This window comes from Hesperophylax consimilis, chromosome 18, assembly GCF_061612785.1.
Source record: "Hesperophylax consimilis isolate HC1 chromosome 18, BYU_Hcon_1.0, whole genome shotgun sequence".
NCBI classification, from domain to species: Eukaryota; Metazoa; Arthropoda; class Insecta; order Trichoptera; family Limnephilidae; genus Hesperophylax; species Hesperophylax consimilis.
Genome location: NC_142853.1, coordinates 18786098 through 18802812, shown reverse-complemented (window position 1 = coordinate 18802812; position 16715 = coordinate 18786098). Strand labels below are relative to the sequence as shown.

Here is a 16715-nt window from a genome sequence, read left to right as displayed (position 1 = left end):
ATCAGTACTCGGTTTTCTCGGTGCACTAGTAGTGTAACGAAAATTTGAATACGTTTCCCGATTTTATAAATAATTTTCGCTAATTATTTTCTAATCTCATTAATACAGAACATTTATCTTTACGATTATTAAACCCTACTCTCATTATATTTCTCTCAAAGAAACTTCCATAGTAGATTTCTTTTTATTTTGACAGACAAAAAGAATCCATATTATTAAGGACTTTTAAATCCAAGATTACTTCAGCTATAAATCACCTAGATCAATTTTTACAGCATCTAATGTGCATAAAATACATTTATCGTGCCTAAGATAAATTTATATGGGGCTTTATTTTAAGACTACGCGAGGATGCTGAGTCTAACGTTTATCATTTCTCGAGGCATGACCGTAATTCAAACGCGATAAAACTAGATCCCACCTTCCTCTAACTTAATTAATTAATTTACTTTCAGACTCGGTTACCTATAAATTCAGGGCATCCCCGTAATAAGCTTTCAACACTGGTTTATTATCAATCACTTGAGATGTGCTCCGTATCTTCAGTAATAATTAATGTTGCCTGTAAAATTTAACGTACTTCATTATCTAACTCATTGATTTTGTATTTGAAAATGGGAGATGTACCTATTCTCTTATCTATATAAATAAAAATGTAACGTTTGTTCAAAATCTTAAGCCTCCGAAAGTTCTTGAGAGGAAGCTACAAGCCAAAAATGTGTATATTCTTGGTATACCTTATATTGTAGGTAATAGGCATTAAAATCGCTTGACAAACGGAGCCTAGAAACGTTCGATTTTAAGCACAAAACTTGTTTTTATTTATTTTTTAAATAATTTTATAAGAAAGCAAAAAAGTTAATCAAATCAAACTGTCACAGATAATCTTAGCTATAAAACTGTATTTTGTAAATGTTGTTTCCTTTATGCGTTCATACATTTCTATTGCAAAAATAAAAATTTTAGTAGTTTACATTTATATTTTTGATGAGTAATTTATTTTTTTTATTTGTATTCTACTCAATCGAAACGATATAACCTTCAATTTATCTAAAGCATATTTTTTGGTATTCATAATGTACATGTACACCAATTCGTAATAAAGATTAATCGAAATAGTGATTTGGCATTAAGCTTCGCCTTGACCGATTGCTTTGAAAATTTGACACAAAGTTACATTCGAATGCGCGTTTTTTTATATACCTATCTTATATAGATGCCATCTGTGACAGGTAATTTTTTTTTAAAACAGAGACATTTGTTAAACAAACGTGATTTTTTAAGAAAACAATACCAACGGTGCCAACTGTTGGATGTAAAAGCAACACGCGCTATTGTTTCTCTATCTGCACAGACAGACTACGCCACGGCAACGCATGGCGGGGTACAGCTAGTATATTAATAAAAAAATATTACCTCGAACTGCAAAGGTTCCTTTGATTGGATGGTATTTTCGTAATTAAAGTATATTTCGTTAACGGTGATGTTTTCTTTCAATGTTTCAGATAATAAATCAGTAAATCTACCTGGAAACACAAATATTATGATGAATTAATTAAAAGTTATATTAGTTGTTACGTGTATATTGCAATAGGATTAATCCACGTTAATTTTTTATATAGCAATTTGTCAGCAGGTGACAATATTAATTATAAAGCTTATAACAGACCACGCTATATACTTGCGGCTTGGCCTATTTCAGTATATCGCTCGCCATACGTTCCCATTGGGGTTGTATCGCGAGCGATATGCTGAAATAGGTAAAGTCATGATGCGTATAGACGATATAACGAGAAGCCACAATATAGAAAATAGAAATAGAAGAATAACATTTCAACTGACTACAATATAACACTGCCAACACACTCATAGGCATATTTCCACAATTACCTTCATGCAATCAATGGATGCTAATGTATTTATAAACAATATCAATAAAGAAAATCTTGATCCATTAACCATTTTTTAGTTCAGTTGTGCAGGTTGATTTCACTTTTTACATCTATTGGCATATTAAATATAATTATATAAAAGATTATAAATGGAACTTAACTTTTACTTTCGAATGTATTTTTTGATGAACTGATTATTAATCGGATATTCATGCTGTGCTTATTTCTATTTTAATTACGATGTATCAAACACAACTTTTTTTAAATACTCATCGCTTGATTCGGGTTTATAACTGCATATAATATTTGATATCATATATCGTCAGATTATTTGAAGCATATATTATATATTAATTAATAATATCTTTCAAATGTTCAACCCACTTCCATCAGCGTTGAAAACATTCCCCAAAAATTGGACTAGCTACTTTTTCAACAATCTCGGTAAATGGAGAGCTTACTGTACTAATTTTCCATACAATTTATTTAAATTTTCATTCTTTTTATATGGATATGAATTATCCAAGGTTTGTTCTTCAATTTACTAGTCTACTACTGCACTGACTCTTTTTTTTATTTGTTCATTTATTCTAGGCGGCCAAACTGACAATGCACCGGCCTTGGAGATCTTACCCTCTCAGCAAATCCAGACCAAGGCAGTGGGTTCTTCGCTCCTCCTCACGTGCCGGCCCAACATGGCTGACGCGGGCCTCATCTCGGACCTGCAGTGGACGGACAGCAACAACAAGACCATCACTGAGGTGTAAGTACCTACCCACTATACATGGGCTCTGGGCTCCGCCTTACATGCCAGTTGGGATTCTTGGCCTTATACTGGATATATTATACTAAAATTTTACATGATATTTCTACAATTATACATGGTAGAAGTAAAAAATATAAATAAGTTTTTAGAAATTCTATTGTTTTTTTCCCATTCAAAAATATTTTTCCGTGAAATAATATTTATTTTTCCATACAAAGAATTTAACTTTTTTAACTGAAAACTTCCTTAACCCTAGATTCATAACCTTATCTAAGAGGAACATTATTCATAAACATTCATCTCACAGACGACTATATTTAAGTGACGAGTTTTAGGTTACTTGTAAATAAAATAAATAAATTAAGTATGGCACTCTTTAATATGTTTAATTAGGTAACAAAAAAAATAATAAACGAGTTAAAATTAAATTTCATCGCTACATTCCACACACATGAGGCCGCGATAGTCCATGCACATTTACTTTTTGCATTGCTTACATTGGAATTTTGTCGCATGCCATTTTTTATAATCACAATAACCACAAACCTTTTTATAAGTACCACTTGGACCAGGTGTGGCAATGGTATGCATTTCATCTAAAACTTCGGCGATTTTCCTTGTTAGGCATCTCTGCAAATCTCTTGCAAAGTTGGCATTTCGTGTCTTTTACGTAACCATGTCGTTATCACTGTCGGAATCTGTCGGGACCATTTCATCTAATTCCACATGATCTCCGACATCACTGATTTCTACATCCTTTTGCTGACTGGTAAAATCATCATCACCAGAATCAGATAAACGATTCAAATAGTCATCAATTTGCCGATCATCCATTCTAAAATAAAATAAAAAGATTTGATGTTAAATACACACAATAATACATTTTTAACGAAAAAATAAGATGTAAATATAAATAATAACTCATATAGAATACTATCATATACTTACTTTTACTCTGTATAACCAGAACTCATCAAAAACAATGTTTTCAAAATAACTTGCAGTCTCGTCAAAAGTTACACTATTCATAAACATTCGTCTCTCAGACGTTCAAAGGTCTATAACTTGTCCACAAGACTTCACTGCGAGGCAAGCGCACCCGCGTTGCTAATGAACAAGCGATCTAGGAAGGTACTTGAGAGGTCATCATTCTATCTCTTTCACTCGAGGCACTAGAAACAAATTAACGTTTTACGCAGTCTGTAGGACGAATGGTTATGAATCTAGGGTTAAAACATTAGAATTTCAAAAAAGTTTGTCTTCTTTACTTGTGTAATCATGTAGGATCACCTCCCGAAGCTAGTACACTCTGTTGAAAATAATAACTTACTTTTTCTCCCCGCAGTAAAGGCAAGAACAGACCTCCAATGTACACAGAGCTGATGCCCGAAGGCATGTCTCTGGCGCTCTATATCTCCTCTCTGACGGAGGCCATGGCCGGTACTTACCACTGCTCTGCCAACTATGCCAACACTGAGAAACTGCTCACCAGCGTCACCATTTCGACCATAAGTAAGTGCATTCTACTGTTATTTCAATGGAAGCTGCATTATGACATTTTATACTACCTATCTCTGGTTTAGAGTCCCTAGATACCGGGAAAAACTCTTGGACCAAAAATATGTATATTTTTGTAGATTCCTTATTTTAGGGAATTGTTTGCAATCCTTAGAGCGCATATGTCTAGTTAGAATGCTGTAGAAATGCTATGTGTGTTCTACTAGTATTTCAATGGGAGGTGGAAGAACTACACCCTTCCAAACATGCGTATGGTTTGGAACCCATAGAAGCCTGAAAATTTTTGATCACTTAAGTGCAGAAATGAGTAGTCTATTCCGTTTGATATGTAGTTTAATTGTAGTTTAATTGTAGTCTTTAGAGTACAGACGCTAAGTAAGAATGTTTCTACCGATAGCACGGATAAAGTGGGTGCTTGAGGTGAGGCCCACATTATCAAATAATTTTTTTAAATATTTAAAGTACTTGTATAAATGGAAGGCGCTCCAAAGAAATGAAGGAATTGATCCGATCGGCACCAATGCACAACCGAGATATAAGCCGTACGTTAAGACGAAGCTTATTGCTAATCACTATTTTGATTAATCTTTATAACGAATTGGTATGCATTATGAATACCAAAAAATATGTTTTACATAAATTGAATGTTTTCCAATCGTTTCGCTTGAATAGAATACAAATAAAAAAATAAAATTACTCAATAAAAAATATAAATAAAAACTACTAAAAAATTTTTTTTTCAATAGAAATGTTCGAACGCATAAATAAAACAACTTACAAATACATTATTATAGCTAAGATTATCTGTGACAGTTTTAATTGATTAACTTTTTTGCTTTCTTAGAAAATTATTTACAAAATAAATAAAAACCAGTTTTGTGCTTGAAATCGAACGTTTCTGGACTCCGTTTGTCAAGCGATTTTAATGCCTACCTACAATATAAGTTATACCAAGATATACACATTTTTGGCTTGTAGCTTCCTCTTAACATTCATTTTTACGTTTTCACATGAAAATGAGAAAACGATTAGTTCTTGAATGATTTGGCGACTTTCGTGTTAACTCTTTCCTACAACACGGGTCTCTTAAGTACCCAACTTTAATCTTTCCGCTTCTTATAAAGACGCTCCACACAGCATCCCCAAATTCTCAAGGTCTCCTGTGTAGGGTTTATATTAAAAAATATTTATTAAAAATATACATATCCTTAAAAAAAACCTCAAGGCCTCCGGAATAAAGGTATTTTTTTTTTGTATTTATAGATAAATCACCACCATAAATACATTCTTGAACAAAATTCTCAAGTGATTTGTTACCTGCAGTTGTTGATTCTAAATACCCTTTGTGCTTAGTACGGCAGTTGCAAATGTCTTCGGTTATGGTTGTTTTATTTATAATCTAATGAATACATTGAATGCTTTCAGTCGCCATAACTTGGAAGGACGCTCCAGAGTTCCAGTACCCCATCAAGGGACAAGACTACATGGTGAAGTGTGATGTTTCAGCTAGACCACCGCCAACTGTGGACTGGTTGAGGAACGAAGAAGCGGTAAAAAAAAGACTGATAGCTTTATATTATGAAATATGAGTAATAAATTTACTTCAACATGTTTTATTTACTGTTTAGATCTTCACAAGCGGACGTTACGTGCTGGAAGCGAAAGGTCTTCTGATTAAGAATGTCCAGGAATCTGACGATGGAATTTACAACTGTCGCGCAGCTGTCATGCTTACTGGAGAATTGGAGGAGAGGGTTATCCGCCTAGAGGTAAGCCACCTTCCTTTTCTTCTTCATGAGCCTTCTGGTATCGGCATCTGGCATACATCCTTCTTGCATCTTTGGAATTGGAAGTCCCTCAAATTTATCCAACTTTGCCGATTGTTGGGGCCTTCCAACAACTAGAATACTGGAAATGGGGCCAAGTTAAGAAGTTGAAGTTTAGTTTCTGTAATGGTGTAAAGCCAAAGAGCAGTAAGAACTATGCATCGTAATATTATATTATATTCACATATATATTTTTATTATATACTATTATCATATTCATCATATATATCTTATTCTTCCAGGTTCACACCCCACCCACCATGGAGGTTATGCCTGAAGTTGTAGAGGTTCTGGAAGGAGAGACCACCTCCATCACCTGCAAAGCCAAGGGAAAACCACCACCAGTCTATTCCTGGATCAAAATGAACACCCAACAGGTATGCACAACAACTGGCTTTCTTTTCGGTGGATTTTCAGAATATTGACTCTTTTGCACTACACAGGTGATAAATTTATGAATATCATTACTGTTTTATTACAGAATCTTGAGAAAGCAGACCGCTTCACAGTGAACCAGCACACAGGAGTCCTCACCATGTCCAGGGTGGATCAATCAGACATCGGACCACTGAAGTGCGTTGCCGAGAACAAGGCTGGAAACGCCGAGGTCGTCGTGGAAGTCGAGGTGTTAGTGAAGCCGAAGATCTACGAGCTGCTGAATGTTACCTCTCCGCACAAGACGGAGACGAGACTTATCTGCAAGGCTTCCGGAAGACCGGCTCCTTCTATCACCTTCAAGAAGTTCGGAACCGACAAATACTTTGTCACTGGCCCGCAGCCAGACAATGATAGGTATGAGAAAAAACTTTCTTAGTATTATTTATAAAGCTAATGCTTTATATACTCGTACTTAAAACTAAGAATAAGAGATTAAAACAGAAAAGTCAATTCATAAAGTTCACCGGTGTTGTCATTAAGTATTAGGCTGTATCTCCGAGCTCCCTGGTGGCTTCCTCGGAATATGAGCCTTCTTTCTATACAAGCGGGACATCAACACCACAATTTAATTTATCCTCCCCATCATTTGCTACAGCTATTTGTGATTTACACTCCCAACATCTGCTACTGTGATTACATCTCCTGGTATGAATTCTATTAGCTCCTTCAGTGAATTTTTATCAATAATCAGTAGTTTCCTAGTCCGTTTGGAGTTTAGTCCGCTAACCAGAACTTTAGATTGTCTCCAAGCTGGTGTTTTCTCCCATTCTTTCAAATGCCAGGATTCACTGTACGCTTTTCTTTGTCGATTTTAGTGGCAAGCCTCCAACTCCACAGCTAGTTCGGATCCCGCAAGCAGTCCTTCTACCTCTTTCATTGCTAGCTTGTCAGCGCACTCGTCGCCTTAAATGCTTTTATGTCCTGGCGCTTAGATTGATGGTGCCAGGTTTTCCAGCATAGTCACAGGACTATTAGTATAGTACTCCATTAAGCATTGCATTAACCAAATTGATTTTGTTCCAGGATGTTGGTGGACCAAGAGCAAGACTCCGTGAAAGGCGAGACAGTCGGCACCCTGACCATTTTGGACACCCAGCGAGCGGATGATGGCCTCTATGAGTGCATGGCCTCCAACAAGGGAGACAAAGCCTATAAGAATGGACACATCACTGTGGAGTTTCCCCCTAGCTTCGAAGCCTCTATAAACCAACTGCCGGTGTGGAGCTGGGACATGAAACTCGCCAACCTGAGCTGCCTGGCCGAAAGCATCCCAAATGCAACCATTGAATGGAGGTACATGTCTTTTTTAATGAATATCATTTCATTCTTATGCATCTGACCAAAATCTCGAATAAAATAATTATATTATTGGCACACTAAGAAGATAAGATAATAAGGAATTATTAGTGTCCATTACTAATAATGGATAATTGGCAGACCAGCAACATTTACTTTTTTATCTTAATTCCCTGTACATTCTCCCCGCAGACTCAACAATCAGCTTCTCGTAGAAGACCCCAATACCAGGATAATCGGCACTGGCCCAACCAGTAACCTCCTCATCACCCCCCGAGACAGGCGCTACTACACCGTCTACAAATGCGTTGCCACCAACCGACTGGGCAGAGCGGAACACGATGTGGAACTCAGGCTCGCCACCGTTCCCGCTGAGATCCTGCAGGTCCGTCACACAAACCTAACCTTCATTTCTCCACTCGTTTTTATACTTTAACATATAATGATCAACTTAATATTTACCGATACATAAATCATGAAAGTTGAGGCAATTGCATTGCTCAAAAATTAATTTAGTTCATATTCAACAATAATGCTCGATTTTTCCACAGAGCACAGTTGTTTTCTATCGTGCCTTAGATTTTATTTTAAGAATGTATTGCCTGCAACTGTGCTAAAAAAATGACTAAAAAAATGTTGCCGCCAAACTCATTTAGACAAAATATTTTTGGTATACTCAAGGTCTTTTCCCTTATACTGACACGGTAATTAAAAATATTACACTGTGTTTTTATTTACCACAGCACCATAGCATTTGGCGTGTTTAGCGCGTTTGGTAATCAAACCAAAAATTACCATCTCACGCCAAATCATTTTTAGTTTTAATTAAAAACACAATGTCTTCCTTGACTCTCAAGGAAGACACTGTGTTTTTATTTACCACAGCACCATAGCAGCCAAACATGAAAATTCAGAAACAGTAATTTCATGTTTTAATAAAAACACCATATGAATTCAAACAACATTATAATATACGGTGTCCAGAAACCGGAAGCTCCTAGTACAAGCGGTAAACTGGTGAATCTGCATCACATTTGGAGCCGATTTTGTGAAATAATTTTTTTGATTTGTACTTTTCGTTTTCAAGTAAATCTATCCCTAATTTGGAGTGTTTTATGTTAAATATTTAAAAAATCAGTTGCTTAGAGGTTAATATTACCTATTTAATGTCTTCTAAAATGCGTCTAAGCATAGAACCGGCTCCAAAAGTTCACTTTAGTTGCCAAACAAAAAAACGTGTTATTGTGTTCTCTACGTTAGGTAGATTCACCAGTTTTCCGCTTGAACTACGAGTTTCCGGACGCCGTCTGTAATAGGTAGACGTGATAATATCACGTCTACCGATACAGGCGCTGCCAATATCTGTAAGTCTATATATTTATAAAGGAAGCTTTTGGTTTTCAAGTATATTTTTGCTAAGGTAACTGGAATTCAATGTGTTAAATAATTATAAAACTAGTAGGAAAACCTTTTGTTCGCAATTTTATTATAATTGTTTTTTTGCAGGTTAAACTGGAAAAAATTACCGCCACATCCGTGACCTTCTCCATCATCGGCCCCGGCGAGAACTTCGGCCTGCCCCTCAAAGCATACGTGGTCCAGTTCAAGGACGAGCGGAACAATGACTGGAACTTTGCCAAGAATAAAACCTGGAGTGTGGACTCCCCCTACATCGTGGAGAATCTGGTGCCCATGGCTACCTATAACTTCAGATTTGCTGCCAGAAATGATGTCGGACTTGGCGCGTGGGCACAGCCGCTGCTTTTCACCCTGCCTAAAAGGTATTTAACCTCTTATTTTATCATCCTGTATACTATCCATTATTGAAAATGATTTGAGATTTTCACGGCCAAGAATATTATTGTGATTAAGTTTTGGGTATTGCTCTCTGAAACATTGGCTATAGAAGGAGGAAGCGCAACACGGTATAATAATCCAAAAATTAGTCGCGATAAACATTCAATTTATTTATGTTTAAAAATGTACAGAAAAGAAAAAGGTTTGAGTTGGACCAAGACTTGAAATCAGATTCGTCTGTTTGCCTGGCGGGTGCATTATCAATTGTGCCACCGAACTCAGTTTCGTATAATCACTAAGAGTGTTTCAATTTAATAAGTTTAAAATACAATGAATCTAAAATACATTAATTTAATCCAAGGTCTTCCCCTGAAGCCCCACGCCTACTGATGGGTTCCACCAGCGAAACTGGTGCAATTCCTTCTGCGTACGCTGATCACTTCGAACTGAGGTGGAAGATTCCTGCAGACAATGGAGAACCCATCGATTTCTACGAGATGACCTATTGCCCGGTTAGTACAAATAATGTCTTTTGTACTTGTGTAAATGTATTGTATGATTTTTCTGTGTTTGTTATATTTATATCATGTTGTCTCCCTCAAAAAAATTTATATATAAGCTCACACTTTGTACTTCTTGTCTAGTAATAATTTGTACCCTGAAGATGCTTGAGTAAAGCGAAACCGGTCGGTTCTAAAAATTATTAAAAACTCGTGGTTTTAAAACAAAAAGTATTATATTTTATTTTACAAATATATTTAGTGAGGTGGCGGGACCAGACATTTGTAGTGTATCTTGTATGAGGTACTCAACACTACCCAATTGGAGAAGCCATAGTCTCCCTGGCTACAAACGGTTGGTAGTGATGTGAATACCTCACAAGAGACCCAACTACTCCCTACTGCCGAAGCCAGTTAGATTATGGAATATTTTAATTGGAATATGTTGTGAGGAAACCATTAGTAAATATATTTATTTTCCATCAGGTTCACAAGGTAAACGGAGAGTGGTCCGAGATCTCCGAGTCAATGTGCGTGACCGAGGAGATGAAGGCGTACGAGAACACGGCCTACGAGATGAACGACCTAGCGGCCGACACCTACTATCGCATCCGATTACGCGCGCACAACCTTATTGGATACTCCGCCTCTGGAGAAATGTATATGAAGACAGCCAGAGGTAAGTGGAATGGGGACGGAGACGAAGAAACCAAAAAGGCTGGCTTTTACAATGTCTATTACAGTCAGATCACCACTAGCGAGGCCACTAAAGCCTACTATTCCACTTGTCTAGTGCTTGGACTTGTTTTCTCATTGTTTTCGTTGTTGTGTTCCGTTCGATAAACATTATTTCGTTCATTACTTGTCTATTATTTAAATAATTTAGTTTTTGTGTCGTCGTTGATTTCGTTTGTCTTTCGTGTGGAATATTATTTCTTTATGTTTGTCGAAAGTATGTTTGTGTTATTATGATTATCATTTTTGTAAGTTTGGTAAATACAATTTTTTTTATAAATAAACACTTTTTACTGAATTTTTTTTTCTTCATCCCCCATTTACATTCACCACATGACATTTTTAAAGGTAAAAAGAATAGTGAAATGACAGCTACATATATTATATTGTTGGTTAAAGTCTTTGAATTAGAAAACATACATTATTCTTAAATAAAATACATAATATGAAGTAGATTCATTTAAACATTTTGATGGTGCATGTTACATAATCAAAAATCACATTGGGAATTTCATTACAAATAAATCAAATACACTATCATGATTTAAGTACCTATACATTATTTCTCACTATAGAAAAATAAAACAGTAGATCTGTTGGTTTTAGTACATTCCTAATAAAAATTATTGAGGTCTTTGTAGTTTGGATTAATTTAACATTTTCTTTAGTTAATTGCAGCATGAAATTAACTTTATTTATTTTAAATGTTGTTTTTGGCTTCTCTGTGTTTGGTGTTGGATTTTATTTGTCTCATTTAAACAGCTTACACATCCGTTTTAACTCACAGAATTATGTAATCACTTTGGTGCCATTCTTCCAGATGATTCTAATACAATTTTATTCCAGGGTAAGAAATAACAAAGACATAATATAAACAACATTTTTGCTTACACTGTAAAATATGGAATATTTTTTATATCTTTCTTTACTTATTGAATTCTATTAACATATCTAAAATATTGATAGTCATAACCCAATTATAAAAATTCGTATCGTAAAATCACTATTAAGACCTCGAAGTCTGTTAGTTAATCGTCAAAAGTCATTTAGAAAGATAAAAAATTATGATTAATTTCATTCTCAATTTAATTGTGAGATTCGAATGAGAAACACAAATTTTAACATATTTTTACTTTTGAAATAAGATTCTCATAATGTCTTTATCATCTTTTTATCGAGCAGACTGACAAACTTTTGATAGTAAGTTGACGATATGTATGCCTTAATGTATTTTATTATTTTATTTTATTTTATGCATTTCAATACACTCCTGCGATAGTATAATTGAAAATATGAATAATCTATCTTTTTTTAATCGTTATCTCTACATTTCTCTCATACTACGAGTTCTTTTTCCTATTTTTATTTTTGAAAACTACACAGAAGTTATGTTTAGATGACAACTGTTACACAAATATTTTTCATCGCTTATCGTTTATTATTCAACCCGTCCCATTTTAGATCCATTTAGTTCTTTTTTTTTCTATTTCTAGTATAATAATGGTTAGCAAATATGTAGTTAATAGTTTAAAAATAATTAAAATGCATCCACAATGTACTATAGTTTTTTGAAGTATAAGTAATTACTTTGGGAACTACTCTTAACTCCAGGAAACGAAAGCAATCCGATAGAATCTTTGATGTCGTTCTTTTAAACTCTTTTTTTCTAACGAGAAACTCTTAATCACATTGTGACCAATTCCCGCCCTCCCGTCTTTTTGCCAAAAATCAATATTGACTTTTTTCTGAGCAAAGATTTGAGTTGTATGTCTCTGCAGTTTATGTAATTTATTTATTATTTCTATATTGTATGTAAATATATTTTATGAAATATATATCCAATTCTCCCCTATTCAGGTATTTTCTATGGAAGTGCATCCAAAGTCTCATCTACGTCAACTCTGGTGAAGGGAATTTCACTTGTCATCACTATTAACCTTTTCACTGGTTACCTTTACTTGCAATAAATAATCCGTTGATTTGGTTCTCTAGGTAATTAAATTATCAAATTATAATAATGACTTGCCCTGATAGCAGAATTTAATAGTTTCCGTGTAAAAAAGGCTGATTTGGACACACTTAACGTTAGAGAGGAATCTCGTTGTTTTAAACAATTATTTATTTTTCCCGTACCCTATTCATCAAAAAGACATTTAAATCCACCCTTCCTAATTATTAATTATACAATTGCACCGTTTCTCAATGTTGTGGGTGTTTATTGCATATGTAAATGATTTCATTGTTGTTGCCTATAATTCCACCTTTCAAAAATGCAAGAAATATTTTAGAACAGATCTGAGTAGACTATTCTCCTTGTTACAGATCATTATCTGATAATAAATATCTTATTATTGCTTAGGGTCTAAGGCTAAGTTAAACATCTCTATACATTTGTTGACACTTACAAAGAATGTACGTCACAATGTTAAGTTTTTCTGAATCAGCCTTACAAAGTGAATTTAAATACATTCTAAGATTACCTAAATGGGTGACAACTGTTCTACTTAAATAGTTCACGCAATATTCTAGCAAACAGCCAAATTATCATTAAATGTGCTAATATCAAGTAATGTTCTACATATTTATTGATTAATTTTTGAAAAAATATATTAATGTGTATTTAGAATTTTTTTTTTAATTAGTAAAAATTTATTAAAGTTATTAAAATTTATTGTAATATAATTGCATTACTTATTAAAAAAATCTAACCAAATCAAAATTGATCACATGCAGCTTTAATGTGATAATGTTAGAAGTCAATTTCACTTATATCAAATAATGAACAAATAATGATTAAGTGTTATGAGATTTTCATCACATTAATTAGTCACTTAATTTGACATATAAAATTCAACGTATAAGTTAAGTTATCACAAGAAACGCATTCAAGTAAAGTGTATGGTGTTCATGATGAAATCTTATAGAGTAAGTCCTTTGAAATGTTCATAATATCAGAGGACATTAAATGTTAAACGATTTGTAAATACTTATTATTGTGTAATGGTCTGGGATTTTTATATTTCACTTTTGTAAATAATAAATCATTTAAGTATACATTTATTCCCTAGATATTTAAATAATGCAAAAACATCCTCAAAATTAAGAATCAACTCAAATGATTGGCCTAACTGATGTTATATTAACAATTTTTCCTATAATGACAAAGATGTGATGTCTATGGTAAAAGTTATAAAGATCATTTTGAAATTTGCCAATATTAAAACTATTAATACACAATGTTTTTCACACCGTAATTGGGTTATTAGTTATTAATGTTACCAAAAGTTTTGTAAAATTAAAATAATTCATTAATAATAGTATTTTGTGTAATATTATTATGGTTTGTAGTATGAAATTAGGTATTTTTGGTGGAGGAATCTTATACTTAGCATTATTTAATAACATTATTTTATCAAACTGTATATTTTTTTTACATATTCCAAACAATTTTTGATCTGACAGAACAGAATATTAACATTACAAACTTTGTAAATTCGAAATTTGATGATGCTAATGAATAACATGAAACTAAACATGAATACAAATTCGCCTTCCATTTCTTTGCACTGGGAAACATAGGCCAAAAACACCATTTAAGGGTAAATCCAAATACAATTATGTATTATAAAAACATGCTAGGTAGGTATGGTCTTCGAGCAAATTTTATTCACCTATTTCGCAGATGTTATCTACGTCTACGGCTACTGAAGAAAAGCAATGCAATCTTGGAGAAAATCAAGAGAAATACTCGTTTCTTCCTATCCATACATAAAACATATTAAACTGTTGAATATATGTATTATAATTATAAAGCATTTTTTACATCATTGTGGGCCAATTTATTATTACCTTCAGCAACTTAAAAATTGATTAAATAATTTTCCGTCATTCGACAACCTTACTTTACTACACTTTTTATGATAATGGCGGTGTGTATTTTATAAAATCAATTATCATTTGATTGATGAACATAGATCATCTAAAATATGTGTAATTTTCTAGAATTTAAAGTAAAATTGACAATAAGCATTTCAGTGTGAAAGAAATTATAGGTACATAATAATAATTACTCTTCAGCTGAAAATTTTCATTGGAAAAGAATGAAAGTACGTAACTCATTATTACATATGTTTATAAATTACTACATATAAAAAATATATTCATGGCTGTCAGTGTGTTCTTAAAAAATATAGTAGTTATTAACTGCACTTTGTACTAAACTTAACCATTATAATATTAGTAAAGATACCATCATAATTAAATTGTATTGTGTACCCAGGAATTAACTAATTATTGACTTATTCAGAAAATGTGTGTGTGTGTGTGCTTTAATAAATTATCTTATTTTACTTGATATAAAGGCGGATGAAAATTTCTTGAATTTTTTAGATAGTTAAATTTTAATCAGTTTATAAAATTGACAAGCAGACTTGAGAGAAATACTAAAAAACACTCTCACTGCTGTTAGCTATTGTAAATATACATACATGCATTTAATGTTTTAGCAACTTTTGTCAATATTACAGATGGTCTGCGTTGTATAATGCATTTTATTTTGTATAAAGACAAGTTTACATTGTGGTGTAAATGAAGTCTTGAATCAGATAAAAACCAATCTAGCAGTTAACAGAAACTTTTTTTCACCACACAAGTTCTTTACTAATAGCCCAAGTTTGGAAGACTGGATTTTTTTTTCCGATTGATTCACATGCACATAGAGCATTCTTAAAGTATGCTTGTACTTACTTGTGTTTGAATTTTTAATGTAAATAATGTTACATTAATTTTATCTGATTTATTTGTAGTTATAAATTTTGTTAATAGAAAATATATTAACGCTTCCAATAACTCGTCAGTGGATAAATATTGAATATTATATGAAAGTTAGTTACAATTGGGTACTCCATTCTTATCCACTTAACAGACCGATAAAAAAATCATTAAATAGTAAATTTAACAGACTTCTAAGGCAGTGTAATTTTATATAGCATTCAATTAAATTTACATTATGTTTTTTTTTAATATTTAACTTTCTTATGAAGTAATTTAAATAGAAAATTAATGAAATTGTTCGTTTTGTGTCAAAGAAATGATAATTTAACTTGAAAGAAGTATATATTTCATGAAATGGATTTGAATCGACATAATATAATGAGAACTGATTTTTCTTTCATATCATATTAAGAAATAAATTTAAATGATCACATGTAACCCTAGAAAATGTCACGCATTAACATTAAAATTTTTAAAGAGTTCTCATTATTCATAGGTGTCATAATTACCTACAATAACAATCTTTCATTTTATACAAAATTGTTTTCCCATAAATTAAAAAATAAAATAAATCAGTGATGTTAATTTGCATACTAAACTACAACTGACATTTCCATAGAAAATGTATTGGTTTCATAGCAGACTTATTAATAAAGAAAATTAAAAGAAATCATTTTATAATTTAATTTAATACAAGATATGGCAATTAATTAGTTCCAGCAATATAAATTTGATACTCACATTCTGTTAATTTGTGTGATTTAAAATTGATTGTAAAAATAATAAATCAATATAACACAAAGGCCTATTTGTATCATCTGCAGAATGTAGAATAGATAAAATGTGGTTAAAATCTATAGAAAATATCTAATTCTTCTTACTTTCAACTCTATTCTAAATTTTAAAACCTCGCATTTTGGGGGTTTTGAATACTTGTGTTAATTTGAGGGACTGAATGACTAGATATTAATTACATCTTTATCCGTATGCATATAATGGATGAAACATTGGGCTTTTGATTTTGATGTTTCTTTTGCATTAATTAAGAGATAATCAATATTTATATTGGTGAGACTTTGCCTATAATAAAAAAAGTGTTTTGTTAAAAATTCTAATGGAGCATTTTGAAACGATGTCCAAGCAATGAGGACTAAACTAGTTGTGTTGACTAACT

General features: G+C 32.8%; 1 protein-coding gene across 3 annotated transcripts in view; it reads left to right on the top strand.

Moving 5' to 3' along the window:
• Fas2 (neural cell adhesion molecule fasciclin 2) overlaps window positions 1-16715 on the top strand; it is a 563869-nt gene that overhangs the window by 537919 nt on the left and 9235 nt on the right. For 2 of the 3 annotated variants that reach the window (XM_089642658.1, XM_089642657.1), the window contains exons 2-12: window positions 2487-2655; window positions 4004-4170; window positions 5602-5726; window positions 5805-5945; window positions 6245-6379; window positions 6484-6794; window positions 7464-7733; window positions 7929-8121; window positions 9243-9517; window positions 9895-10045; window positions 10520-10712. In XM_089642658.1, the coding sequence (XP_089498784.1) occupies window positions 2487-2655; window positions 4004-4170; window positions 5602-5726; window positions 5805-5945; window positions 6245-6379; window positions 6484-6794; window positions 7464-7733; window positions 7929-8121; window positions 9243-9517; window positions 9895-10045; window positions 10520-10712 (2130 nt within the window). Of the gene's footprint in view, window positions 1-2486; window positions 2656-4003; window positions 4171-5601; window positions 5727-5804; window positions 5946-6244; window positions 6380-6483; window positions 6795-7463; window positions 7734-7928; window positions 8122-9242; window positions 9518-9894; window positions 10046-10519; window positions 10713-12625; window positions 14024-16715 lie in introns of those variants that run through there. The other variant, XM_089642660.1, reaches the window with a different exon arrangement.